The following is a 15,352-nucleotide window of genomic DNA, read 5'->3' on the forward strand; positions in this document are numbered from 1 at the left end:
CTTGAAATTTTTAAAGCATTGGTCTACAAGCTCAGTTTTGAATTAGCCTATTGGGAGTCCATTGGTCTACAAACTTAGTTTTGAATTAGTCTATCTTCAGTTTGTAGTTTGTGTTGCATCATTATATTGTCAAGATATAATGCATTTAAAAAATGTCACTAGCTCAAATAAAACAGCAATTTACAGAGGAAATGTATTTGAGGCATGATATTTTGAACTGTTAAAAAATTTAACTAGGTAAAGAATTTTGACTTAAGTCTACAAATAGTCAACAGATTATGAATATCAAAGCAACAGTCAAGAATTTTGCAAAAAAAACCAGAAAGGAATGAATTTTTTTTTCAATTAAAAAAATCTCCGCTAAAAATGGTAGAGACTAGTTTGACTGTTAGGCATTAAATATTGGTGAGGACAGCAAGAAATGTAATGCTTGTGTTACATCATTAGTTTCAGTTTCATCATTTCTTTATTAACTGCCTCAGCATAGTGCTGTATGCTCTGGGACATTTTACAAAGAAAATTATATAAAACAGTCTCTACAGTAAGGAAGGTAGTTTTTTTTCTTTGAAAGTCAGGGTTTATGTACATGAAAAAATAGTGATATATTTTTTAAATATACTTGTATTGATTTCAGAGAAAGGAGAGAGATAGAGAAATAGAAACATCAATGATGAGAATCACTGACCAGTTGCCTCCTGCACGCCTCTCACTGGGGACTGAGCCTGCAACCGGAATCGAACCTGGGACCCTTCGGTTCGCAGGCTGATGCGCTACCCATTGAGCAAAACCAGCTGGTGCAAAAGTAGTGATATTTTTAAGGCCATGGATGAGTAAATGACCAAACATGTGGTACATTTACTAAGTTTGGAATTTTTGGAGAGAAAGATCAGTGTGGGCTAGAGTAGTCAGCCAGGTAATCTTACAGACATTAGAGATGGTGGGTTTTAGAGCTAAACTTCTTGTTTGAAATCTAATCTCAGCCACTTATTGTGTGACATGGGCAAGTTGCTTGGCTTTGACTACCATTTTTTGAATATCTGTTTTATCTGAGCATTGTACTACATTCATTATATTACTTTTAATCAATTATAGTCCTTGAGAAAATGATATTTACACAAATGTATGAAGCAGGAGAAGAAGGTAGGGAGCCTAGTTAGTATTAAGCAAGAGTGAGCAGGGTAGGGGTGGCAGCTGGAGTGAGGGGAGAGTAGTAGGAAATAAGGTGTGAAAGCTAACCAGGCTGAGGTCCATGTAGGTCAGTGCAAGAACTTTTACTGAGTGATGAAGAGGGTTTTGAGCAGAGGAATCTCATGATCCATTTATGTTTTAAAAGGATCACACTGGCTGCTGTATGGAAAACTGATTTTAAGTGGGCAAGGATAGAAACAGAGAATGAGGTTTGAAGGCATTAACATGAGATACAATGGTGCCCCAGACCGGGTCATAGTAGTGGTAATGGTGAGAAGTGATCATATTCTGCATTGTGGTAGACTGCATGAGGACTGTGAAGAAAGGAGTAAAGGATGACTACACTTTCTAATCTTTTAATTGTATTAAGAACTTTGAAAGAAAATGTCTTTGTTCCTATTTATGAACTAAGAAACTAAAGACTTATAGCTTAGTTTTGACTTGCTGAAGTCACATAGTTGGTGAGTGCAGAAGTAGGTTTCAAACCCAGATTTGTCCTGACCCCAAAACCCATATTCTTTTTACTGCACCATAATTTAAAATATGTAGTACAATACTTCAATATATTACACAATTTGTTCTGTTTATTTTCTTTTCACAGAGTCAAATTCTTTTTAAAAATTTCAGTTAGTAGATAAAAATAGTTCATGTAACCATAGGTATTGTAAATTTAATCAACATATGATTATTTTATTAGGCTAAATTTATTTGCCTACTTTGCATATGCTTTACAATTTTGATACCCAAGAAGTTCTAAAAACAAAGATAATTATCCATTGACATTGGAAGCTTTTTGCATAGATTATTAACCTTACAGAGAGTCTTACTAAAATTAATACTTCTAATTGGCCTGGAGATTTTATTTTTATCTGTTTATGCATAGCATATGGAAATTAAATAATATTTTTGCTGTATACATAAATTCTATTATACAAAAAATGTTTTTAAAAACCTTTTAAATACTAAAATCCTTGAGAGATGCATTATGTTTAAAATCAAAGTAATGGATATAAGTATGGAACATTAAGATATCATCTGATTTTTTTGCTTTTTATTTTATAGGTGTAAAAGGCTTAATCTTCAGCCTTTAGCTTACCTTTGGCAGAGAAACCAGGAAGATTTGCTCCGAGAGATGATAGCATCTAACATTCAGGCGATCATCATCAAAGTAGCAGCTTTGGGTAGGTAGCCAGACTCTAAAGAGAGCTCTGTCTGTTACCACACATATGATGAGTTCACTAATAAGCAGTTACAGCAAACAAGGAAGAATGATTTAGAATATAGAAATGAGGAGTCACAGAAAGTTGAGTGAGGGTAACTTTTAAAATGGGCCTTTGACCATTTACCAAAGTAATTAATAGTGAGCCTCATCATTTTATTTTTAAATATATAACTGCCTCTAAAACTGGTATTGCATTATGGACTTTTAAGTTCTTTCTATAGGATTTGGAATTCGGGTTCATAGAGTACAGGAAATACAAGTTGAATTTTTAACCTTTCAAAAACTATATTTGGCACAACACATGATATTTTCCTTATATTTTGTTAACATTTTAATAATGTTAAAATAGAATTATTGGCTTTGTTTATGATATCAGAAATAAGCAGAATAGTGGGTTTTTGTTGGGGTTGGTAAGAAAATGATATTTGAGAAGATGTCATTTGATCAGTTATCATAGACACAATGTAGTAGGCAGGTGGTAATCTGATTCAAATATGGCTATTACACATGAACACATTAATTTGTTGTTTTGCATTTTTATAATTATATTCATTTTCAAGAAACCATAGTGTTTGAGCCCAATACATTTATTTCATGAACCTATTACAGGAAATGCCCTGGTGCCTCGGACTTCTCAAAGTCTAAATCATTTGAGAGTGTTTACTTTTGTGATCTCTGAAATAACGAGGTATCAAGCTGTGGAATATTTTACAAATAAATTCACATTTTAAACAGCATTAAAAGAAAGATCCCATAATATTTCTCCTTTGTAAATACTGAGCTACTCTTTTCTTGTTAAAGTCAAGGTCTCGTCTTTAGTAGAAAGCCTTATTTAGAGAATCTGCATTTGATAAAAAGAGAAAGATTCAAGTGTGTTGTGTTCTTATTTTTGAGAAAAGGTTGCTGAGCAACTCTTATGATTATAGGTATATCTGTAATATAATTTTCTATATGAATCTATATAGAGTATGGTCTCTCTCTTGGATTTTCTAAGATTGCCTACTTCTGTAATGATTTTTATGTGACATCTCACTGGACAGTACACACTCAATCCCTTTTCCTACTAGAGAATGGATAGGATTAGAACCCACAGAGAACCTGCCTCATTAGAAAGACAAAGTCAAAGAATATGACCTTGCTACTTTGATTATAGCATGTAACTGATACTGTATGTCTTTTTAGTTGTATGTGTGGATGTGTGTGTACCTCTAGGTAAGGGTCAGAGATGTTAATAAATTGTATTAAACATTAGGGTAAAGTATAAAACTGAGCTAATGTTTTCTTGGCCTCTCGATGACAAAAGTATAGATTTAAATTTTTCCTGTTAATCCTCACCTGAGGATATTTTTCCATTGATTTTTAGAAAGGGTGGAAGGAAGGGAGAAAGACAGAAGGAAACATAGATATGTGAGAGACACCATTGATTGGTTGCCTCCCACACACGCCCTGACCAGGGCCTGGGATCAAGCCTGCAACCGAGGTACTTTGACCAGAATCAAACCTGTGCCCTTTGACCGGAATCAAAACTGGGACCCTTCAGTCCATGGGCTGATGCTCTATTCACTGAGCCAACCCGGCTAGGGCATAGATTTAATTTTAACACTTACAGCACATAGTTTCTATTGCTTACCTATAGCTATGCAAAGATCAAAGTTATTCTGAAGAACAGTATTAAAGGTTTGTTGAATGGTACATATTTTCTAAAGAGGCAGAAAAATATAAAAGCTGCATTACAGGCTCCCATCTTTTTTTGGTCCTTTTAAAGTTTTCAGAAAAGGTTTAAGCCAAAAATGGGAGAGGGATTCAGCAAAGTTTTGTGGCCCTTTATATTATGGAATGGTCTTAGAAAAGGATTGATTCTACATGGATTATACAAATATATTTCTGATAATTGTGTTACATAACCTTGGTGTCTGCGGGCTCAGTGAACTCTTGAAATTTTTACATAAAAGCTTAATATTTTACAGGTGTCTGGTTTTTAGACTTATTTAAAGAATCATTTGAACATTGGATTTAAGTACAGTCCTGCCTTTTAGAAATATTTACTTTTAATTATATGAGTATTGAAAAGATTTTTGCTATATAATAGCAAAAATATAGATCAAGAAAAGCTTCCATGTGTTTTCTAGTCTCTCCTCTCCCACCAAGTACTTCATTTCCCAGGGATACACACCAGAGTTGATGACTGATCACCTTCCTAGATCACATTTATTTTTGGCACATGTATATGCATGTGTAGAAATATTATTATTGTTTTATAGGTTTTCTAATACTATATGAATGGTATCTTAAGTCTGTATTGATTGGGAACTTGCCTTTTTTTACTCAACATATCTTGGAGATTTTTTTCTATGTCAATAAATATAGACCTACCTCATGTTTTATCTTTAAGTAATATTTTATTGAAGTGTAGCATAAATGCGAAAAATTGAACAAATTCTTAGTAAATAGCTAAGAATTGATGAATTTGATGAAATTTGATGCATTTCCACATAGTGAAAAATAACTATGTAATCAACACCCAAATCCAGATATGTGGCATTTCTGATATCCTCCTAATCAGTATTTGCCAAAGGTACCAGCTCTCCTGACACAGCTGTAGGTTAGTTTTTCCTGTTGTTTAATTTAATATGATTGAACCATACACAGTTGTGTCTGGCTTCTTTGGCTCAACATTATGTTTATGAGATTAATCCACATTATTGAATAAAGCAATCATTTGTTTACTTCTCATTATGGTATGGAGGTCCATTGTAGGAATGTACCACAATTTAATTGTCCAATTTACCACTGATGATATGTAGGTAGTTTCTAGTTTAGTGCTATTACAGTGGTGCACTCTGAAACATTTTGGTCAACAACGGGCCACATATGCAATGATGGGCCTAAAAGATTGCAACGGGGCTGAGAAAGTCCTATTGCCTAGTGATGCATAGCCATCATAATGTAGCAAAATGCATTACTCATGTGTGTGAGATACAGGTGTAAACAAACCCACTGTGTTGCCAGTAGTATAAAAGTACAGCACATACAATGATGTATAGTACATAATTCTTGATAATTATAATAAATGACTGTTACTATATTTATTATACTATTTATGTATTTACCATACCACATTGTATGCGGGAAACGTATTTATACGTTTTACGTATTTATACGTTCTACCAGTGTAGTAGAGCGCGGGACACGTATTAATACGTTTTTATAGACTAGCGGTAGAATGCGGGTAACGTATAAATACGTAAACTAAAGTTATCGTAATTTTACTGAACGTTGCCATTTGCACAAAAAATTAGCAAAAATGGCCTGCGCCACCTGTTAGCGTGCGATAAAAACTACCCGCAAACAATGTGATACTATACTTTTTATTTCTATTTATTAATAAAAGATTCTTTTTAGCAGTAGCCTTGCACATTTCATGCTTACTACATCTCTTGATTGCAAATTTTCTATTTTGCTTGATTTAATCTGGTCTTGTTTTATATAGTAACAGGCTTGTAGCCTAGGAACAGTAGGCTATACCATGTAGCCTAAGTGTGTATAGGCTGTGCCATTTAGGTTTGTGTAATGTTTGCACAATGAAGAAATCACCTAATGATGCATTTCTCAGAACATATCCATGTCATTAAGTGGCACATGACTGTAAAAATAGTGCTATGAACACATGAGGTCATCTTGTACATTTTCTGCCCGAGATCTAGATTTCTAGTTTTCGTTTTTTTCAAAGTGCCCAGATTTCTTTATATATATAATCTGTTTAACAATTTGGACTCTATGGACAATAATAAAATCTTGGGGAATAATTATTGTCATGGATTATTAGAATTAACAATCAGGAGGCCATATCACTATTTTGGACATTGTTGAGTGTAAAGGATTATTTGGATTGAGCAGATGAATGGTATGAGTGTTTTCTCTATGCTTCTGACCTGCAACAGTGGGCAAAGGCTTTGATTTGGTGCTTATACCCTGAGAGGAGTAAGTGCCTTACTCCTTCCCCAAACTACAAATGGAATTTTTAAAAATAAGAATAAGAATGATCCAAGTGCAAGTAACCCTATACAGAGGGAGACATAATTTAATGTTGCTGGCACAAATGATGACATAATGGGAGTAGGTCATGAGAACCTTTCTCTTGGGAAGCTACAAGAATACTCAGGGGCAGTAACAGATCTGCTGTCTTAGTCACCATGCATAAGGCTGTATGGTGGAAAAAGTTCTGAGCCATCTAAAAGAAAGAAGGCACAAAGGAGAGAAATAAAAAGTGGAAGGAGAGCAGATAACTGGCTCAACTGGGTGAAGTTGTTTAGATGGCTTCTTAGAAAAATGGAAAGAAAAAATAGGAAATTGATGGAATTGCCACTAAGGATTTACTAAAGCCTTATTATGTTTTAGAAGAGATAGGAGAGGCTTTCTGGAACCACCTTTTAAAACTTTTTGGCAAATTCACTATATCTGTCCTAATCTGGAGGAGTTCAGCCCAATTGTGAGGATCAGAGGGGGAATGGAAAATAAACAATGGGCTGAATTTGTTCTCTCAGTTTAGCCAAAGAATCTGAAAAAAACAACAACACAAAAAACAAACAAACAAACACAAAAAACCCCACAACTTCTTAGGATTGTTAGATACTGGGCTCAATGAACAGCAATCCCTAAGGAAGTTAGGGACTGAACACCAAAAGACTCAATGGTGAAACTTGTAGTGTATAGAGATGCTGTAGTGCAGAAAACCAAAGTAGGACTAAGGTTAAGAATTAAGGAGAGGGTGACATCAGCATCATGCAGAGTGACATGATCCCTTTGTCTCTCCCCTTCAACCTACAACTAGTCGGGCATCTATAACCCAACAAAGGTTCCTCTGCTCAACACACTAGTACGCCTGAGAAACTCACACTTCTAGATCTGAAGATGAACGAATTGGAATGCATTGGGGAAGCTGAATGGGGGGAATGACAGGGATGGAGCCCATGATCCTGGTTCCTTGGCTACCATGGCTGAGAATATAGTGCCAGTGAACAAGATGGGGTCCACGACTCTGGACCCTCACCACAAACCCCAGCAAAAGAAAAGGAGAGTAGCAGTGGTCTCTAGCTCCCTCCTCTGACTGTAGCAGTGCCCTCAGCAGAGATCCAGGTAGCAGCAGCAGAGATGATGCAAGTGACTACGGCCTCCTGGCCACAGTGGTCCCAGCAGCCATAGGGAACCAGGCAGGAATGGCAGTGGTGCCCTAAGACTAGCTCTTCCCCCACCCTCCCTATACCCCACCATGTCAGGGACCCCGGCAGAGATACTCTGATCAGTGACACCCAGCACTGCAACAACAGTGGCAGCAGCAAGGCACAGGCAACACCATTAAGAGAAACCAAAAGCTTGCACTATAGAGTCACCTATTGGAAGACAAAAAAAAGGTCTCTGATTACCAGCCTGCTGAATTGTTAAAATAAAAACAATATCTAAATAAGAAAGGTGTCTTCTGTTTCTAGTGCCTCAGCAGATTAACCCATCCACCAAGAACCACAAACAACCATGGTAACATGGTATCACAAAAAGAAAAGATAATTCTTCAGAAGCCAAACTCAAAGTCATAAAAGATTGTGATCGTTTATGATAGATAATTCAAAAATACCTGTCATAAAGAAACTCAGTAAGTTAAAAGAAAACTCAGAAAGGCAGTTCGATGAGCTCATTAAAGTTAATGAACAGGCCCTGGCCAGGTGGGCTCAGTAAGTTGGATCATCATCTCATACATCAAAAGGTTGCAGGTTTGATTTCAAGTCAGGACACATACTTAGATTGCTGTTAGGGCGTGTAGGGGAGGCAACTGATTGATGTTTGTCTCTCACATCAATGTCTCTGTCTCTGTCTCTCTCTCTCTCTCTCTCTCTCTCTCCCCCCCCCCCTCCTCCTCCACCTCCTCCTTCTCCTTTTTCTCCTCCATCTTCTCCCTTTCTATCTCTGGAATCAATTTAAATAATGCCATATCCTTGGGTAAGCATTGAAAAAAAAAAGAACAGAAGAGATTGAAACTATAAAAAAGAGCCAAATAAATTCTGGATCAGAATCCTATATAATAAAGAGGTACTATGCAAATTGACCATCACATCCTTGCACAAGATGGCCACTCCCATGTGGTCACAAGATGACTGGCAAGGGAGGGCAGTTGTGGGTGATCAGGACAGCAGGAGAGGGCAGTCAGGGGCGACCAGGCCTGCAGGAGAGGGAAGGCAGTTGGGGGGGACCAGGATGGCAGGGGAGAGCAGTTAGGGGTGACTGGGCTGGCAGGGGAGGGCAGTTGGGGGCAATTAGGCCTGCAGGGGAGGGAAGTTGGAGGGGACCAGGCCAGCAGGGGAGGGCAGTTGGGGGCGACCGGGCTGGCAGGGGAGCAGTTAGGCGTCAATCAGGCTGGCAGGGGAGTGGTTAGAGGGTGATCAGGCTGGTAGGAAGAAGCGGTTATGGGCAGTCAGGCAGGCAGGCAAGCAGTTGGGAGCCAGCAGTCCTGGATTGTGAGAGGGATGTCCAAGATTGGAGAGGGTGCAGGCTGGGCTGAGGGACCCCCCCCCTCCCCAGTGCACAAATTTTGTACACTGGGCCTCTAGTTACTGAATAAATGAGATGACGAATGCATTAGAAATAATTGGAAATAGAGCAGATCATATGGAAAGAGAATCTGCAAGCTCAAAGACAGATATCTAGGACTGATTCAGGTAGAAAAGGAAAACTAAAATTCTTTTTAAAATGAAAGATCTATACAAGAGTATTCTGACTCCATTAGAAAGGGCAACATAAGGATAATGGGTATCCCAGAAGGAGAAGAGGGAGAAGGAAATAGAGAGCCTATTCAAAGAAATATAGATGGGAACCTTCCAAATCTAGGGATGGAACTGGGCAAGAAGCTAACAAGACACCTAATTATCTCAACACACACACAAAAACCTTTTCCAAGATACAATATATTAAAACTGTCAAAGTTAATGATTTAAAAAAAAAAAGAATTCTCAAGACAGCCAGAAAAAGAATTAAAAGAGAGTAAGCTACAAAGGAAACCCCATAAGAATATTATCAGGTTTCTCAGCAGAAATTCTGTAAACCAAGGAAGAGTAGAATGATATAGTCAAAATATTGAAAGATATTAACCAACACCATGAATACGCTACTTAGTTAAGTTATCCTTCAGATATGAAGGAGAAATAAAAGCTTCCCCAAACAAAAGCTGAGGGATTTACCATGATAAAACCTGCATTATAAGAAATGTTTTAAGGTGCTCTTCTACCTGAAACAAAAAGACAAACGCATACAAAACTTTGAGTAAAGTGACAAACAAGCAGAAAATTGCCACTCTGCTTTAGAATAGGATGCTAAACATTTAATTATAACATAAAGGTTAAAAGGTAAAAAACATTAAAAATAATTATAGCTACTTCATTTGAGTAACAAGTATACAACATAAAAAGGAATAATTTGTGATAAAAAAAAACATAAAAGGGGAGTATGGAAAGGACAGAACTTGAATAGGCAACTGAAGACAAGTTGCTATCAGAAGATACAGGATGACTTTATCTATGAGACATTTTGAACAAACCTTATGATAACCACAAAACAAAAATACAGAGCTGAGACACGGAACATCATACAGAGGAAATGGAGGGAAAAAAATCATATAAACCCATCAAACTAAAGTAGCAGATGGTCACAAGGGAAAAGAAACAATGGAGATACAGAGCAATCAGAATATGAAAGATTAAATGGCAGTAGTAAGTCCCCATCAATAATCACCCTAAATGTAAATGGACTGGATTCACCAATCAAAAGGCTCAGAGTAGCTGGATGAAAAACAAAACAAAACAAAAAAGACCCAACTATATGCTTCCTTCAGTAGACTTACTAGTACCTTAGCTCCAATGGCAAACAGGCTCAATGGGAAGGGATGGAAGATGGTACTCCCAGCAAATAGGATCCAGAGAAAAATGGTGTAACATACTTATATCAGACAATATAGTAAGAAGAGACAAATGGACATATAATTATAAAGGGGGTAAGCCATCAAGAATGGATTACATTTATTAATATATGTGTATTCAGCTTAGAAGCACCAAAGTATGTAAAGCAGTTACCAATAGAGCTAAAGGGAGAAATACTAGTAGACAGCAACATAATAATAGAAGATTTCAACACCCTACTCACAACAATGGATAGATCATCTAGACGGAAAGTCAACAAGGAAATGTTGGCCTTCAATAACACATTAGACTATATGGACTTAATAGGTATTTTCAGAACTTTCCATTTCAAAGTGACAGGTTTCACATTCTTAAGTGTACATGGAACATTCTCAAGAATAGACTATGTTGGGACAGAAAAAAGCCTCAATAAATTAAGAAGATTGAAATATCAAGCATCTTTTTCAACCACAATTGTATGAAACTAGAAATTAATTACAAGAGGAAAGGTAGAAAAGTCACAAATATGTGGAGATTAAGCAACATCAAAAACTATTGCTTCAATATAGAAATAGATGAAGAAATAAAAAGATACAGAGACAGATGAAAATATGACATACCAAAATCTTTGGGGTACAGCAAAAGCAGTACTAAGGGAAGTTTAGTACTTCCCTAAGGAAACAAGAAAAATCTCAAACAATCTAACATCACACCTTAAGGAACGAGAAATAGAAAAACAAAGCCCAATTTCAGTAGAAGGAAGGAAATAAAAAACAGTGAAATTAAATAAAGACGAAAATGACAACATTAATGAGCCCAGCCGGTGTGTCTCAGTGGTTGAGTGTCAACCTATAAACCAGGAGGTAATGGTTCAATTTCTGATCAGGGCACATGCCCAGGCTCAATTCCCAGTAGGGGGCATGTAGGAGGCAGCCAGTGAATGATTCTCCTCAGCATTGATATATCTGTGTCTCTCTCCTCCCTCTCAGAAATCAATAATATATAAAAAGAACGTTAATGAAACAGAAAGCTGATTCTTTGAACACATAAATAAAATTGACAAACTCCTAACTGGACTCATAAAGGAAAGGAGAAAAACTCAAATAAATAAAATCAGAGATAAAAGACAATTTATAAACAATACCATAGAAATGCAAAGGTTGTCCATTATGTAAGGCTACGTGCTACCAAATGGACAACCTAGAAGAAATGCATAAATACGTATAATCATACAACCTTCTTAGACTGAATCATGAAGAAATAGAAAACCTGAAAGAATGATCACTTGTACGGAAATAGAACAGTAATCAAAAACCTCCCCTCGAAAAACAAAAGTCCAGGACCAGATGGCTTCACTGGGGAATTCTACCAAATATTCAAAGATTTGATACCTAGCCTTCTCAAACTCATCCAAAAAATTGAAGGGAGGCAGTGCTTTCTAACTCAATGAGGCCAACATTTCTCTGTTGCCAAAACTAGACCAAGAAAACACAAAAGAAAATAACAAGGCCACTATCTCTGATGAATATTGATGTAAAAATCCTCAATAAAATATTAGCAAATCAAACACAACAATACATTAAAGGGATAATATCACTATTAAGTGGAATTGATTCTAGGGTTGCAAGGAAGGTTCAACATTTGCAAATCAATCAGCGTGCTTGAGGACATTAACAAAATGAAGGATAAAAATTATCTGATAATCTCAATGGATGCAGAAAAAGTATTTGAGAAGCTACAACCTTAATTTATGATAAAACTCTCAATAGCATGGCAATACAAAGAAAGTACTTGCACATAATAAAGGCCATATATAACAAATCCACAGCAAACATCATATTTAATGCTTAAAAACTGAAAGCTTTTCCCCTAAGATCAGGAATAAGACAAGGTTGACCATTCTCACCATATTTATTGAACACTAGAGGCCCAATGCACAAAATTCGTGCAAGAGTAGGCCTTTGCAGCCACTGCGGCTGCCTGGATCCCTCCCTTGCAGCCGCAGTGGCTGCCTCGATCTGCAGCTGCAGCCCCGGCTTCGTCTGGAAGGTCGCCTGGAAGGATGTCCGGTCTAATTAGCATATTACACTTTTATTATTATAGATAGTCCTGGAAGTATTAGCAATACTTAATTAGCTATAGCAATTAGATAAGAAAAATAAATACCAGTAAAAGACATCCAAAATGGAAAGGCAGTATAAATTCACTATATGCAGATGACATGATTTTATATATTTAGAAAACCCTAAAGACTCCAACAGGGGAAAAAAATAGTAGAAATAACAAACAATTACAGTAAAGTTGCAGGATACAAAATCAGTATAAAAACCTGTTACATTTTTTGAGAAGTGGTGCAAGCTTATTTTTAATCTTTTCTCTTTTCTTCACATGTATCATATTTTCCATTTTATACTGATACATTTGTCCCCCCGGGAGAACTTGTAGAGTTCAGGAAGGTGCACCCATCTGGAATGACAGGGAAGAGGTGGCCCCTCCAAAGACTGCTACCTCTTCAGGAAGTTATCCAAGGTCCTTCTCTCACTTGGCAGATATGAACTCCTAACGAAATGTTAGCCAGAAGGTCAGGGTCCCTGTTGAGCTCATCCACAGCATATTTCAGAGCCAAGGACTGCTAGTAGTGTTGTGGAGCCACCATCATTTACACAGATGCAGAAATACAAGACATTGCCATTAGCAGACTTCCCTTTCCTTCCCGAGGCACTGAGATTCCAGGGCCAGCCAACCACACAGAGTGGCGCTCTGTTGCATTTTACGTACTAACAAGGAACTGTCAGAAAGAGAAATGAGGAAAACAATCCCAGTTATAATTACAACAAAAATCATTAAATACCTAAGAATGAACTTCACAAAGGAGATGAAAGACCTTTACACTGAAAACTACAAGGCATTGTTGAAAGAAATTGAAGACACAAAGAAATGGACAGATATTCCTGTTTCTGGAATAGAAGAATTAGCATTGTTAAAACGTTTATATTACCTAAAATAATCCACAGATTCAGTGTAATTCCTATCAAAATTCCAATGATATTTTTAACAGAAATAGAACAAAAAATTCTCAAATTTGAATGGAACCCCAAAAGACCCCGAATAGCGAAAGCAATCCTCGGAAAAAAAAAAACAAAGCCGGAGGTATCACACTCTCAGATTTCAAACTCTAGTGCAAAGCTATAGTAATCAAAACAGTATGGTACTGACAGAAAAACAGACACGCAGGCCAGTGGAACAGAATTAAAATCACAGAAATAACTCCATATGTATATTGGCAACTAAAGGTCACACAAGCCAAGCATAGAAAACGGAAAAAAGGGTAGTCTCTTCAGAATTAAATTAGACCACTATTTTTACACCATGCATAAAAATTAATTCAAAATGGATTAAAGACTTGAATGTAAGACCTGAAATAATAAAATACATGAAACGAAACCTAGGCATTAAGTTTCTGGCCATCGGACTCATTGTGAATTTGACTCCAAAGGTAAGGGAAACAATAACAAAAATAGAAAAATAGGATTACATCAAACTAAAAACCATTTTCACAGCAAAGGAAACCATCAACAAAACATAAGGACAATCAACCAAGTGAGTAAAGATATTTACAAATGATATTTTTGATAAATGGTTAATATCCAAGTAATGTAAAGAACTCATTCAACTTAAAAAATCAACCCAATTAGATAATTGACATAGAATATGAATAGATAATTTTCTAAGAAAGATATACAGATGGCCAACAGACATGACAGTATGTCCAGTATCACTAATTATTAGGGAAGTGTAAACCAAACCATAATGAAATATCACCTCATACCTGTTAGAATGGCTGTTATCTAAAAAGCTAGAAATAACAAGTATTGGAGAGGATGTGGAGGAAAGGGAACCCTCATACATTGTTGGTGGGAATGCAAATTTGTGCAGCCACTATGGAAAACAATAGCAATAAAACACTAATTCAAAAAGATATATGTACCTACAGTATTATTTACAATAGCCAAGCTATGGAAACAACCTAAGTGTCCATCAATGGATGATGGGTAAAGAAGTGGTACACACACACACACATGCACACACATGCACGCACACACACACGCACATGCACACACACGCACACACTGGAATGCTACTCTGCCATAAAAAAGATGAAATATTGTCATTTGTTACACCTTGGATAGACCTAGAGGGTATTATGCTAAATGAAATAAGCCAGATGGAAAAGGACAAAAACAATATGATTTTGCTCATGTGGAATATAAAACAAGAAAGTAACAAATGAACAAAAGAAAAGCAAACTCACAGATATGGACAACAGATTGGTAGTTACCAGAGGGCAATGAGGGTGGGGAAAAGGCAAATTAATAAAGAGGGTCAAATGTATGGTCACAGATGGAAAATAGACTTTTGGTGGTGAGTGCATAATAGAGTATACAGATATTCAATGATAATGTTATACACCTGAAATTTCTATAATGTTATTAATCTAGATATAATGGAAAAACACTTCTACTGCCTACCATTGCTTAATTTAGTTTTTCAAATACAGAATATGTTATTGTAAATAGAATTCATTTCAGGAAATTGAAGCATCACCTTTGAAGGAGACATAGTTGAGAAAGGTATAATGAATCGACATTACTGATAATTCCTCTCTGGAATTATTTATGGAAAACCTCTAACACCAGGCATAGCTCTATTTCGTGCACTAATTGACACTCTCATGCAACTACATTTTCCTAAATTGCACAAAAATCACTCATGTACCATGCCAATAACCCATTTTCTGGCTTGATTACTATTGCCTTTGTTTTTTTAGTTGCTCTGTAGGGATTTTTGGTGCTGGTCTTGGAATACTACATCAGACCAAAATAATATTCCTGAAAGCTTATGATGATGAAAAGGACTTGCTAGTCTAAATAGAGACGCTAGAGGGAGCTCTCTTTTAGTAGACTGGCTGCATCTGGAGATGGCCCAGGAGGAACAACAGAGC

General features: G+C 36.6%; 1 protein-coding gene across 1 annotated transcript in view; it reads left to right on the forward strand.

The window, feature by feature from the left end:
- DPH6 (diphthamine biosynthesis 6) overlaps positions 1 to 15,352 on the forward strand; it is a 187,314-nt gene that overhangs the window by 107,362 nt on the left and 64,600 nt on the right. Inside the window, exon 5 of the mRNA XM_059705354.1 lies at positions 2,251 to 2,369. Within this exon, the coding sequence (XP_059561337.1) occupies positions 2,251 to 2,369 (119 nt within the window). The remainder of the gene's footprint in view (positions 1 to 2,250; positions 2,370 to 15,352) is intronic.

This window comes from Myotis daubentonii, chromosome 1 (genome assembly GCF_963259705.1).
Source record: "Myotis daubentonii chromosome 1, mMyoDau2.1, whole genome shotgun sequence".
NCBI classification, from domain to species: Eukaryota; Metazoa; Chordata; class Mammalia; order Chiroptera; family Vespertilionidae; genus Myotis; species Myotis daubentonii.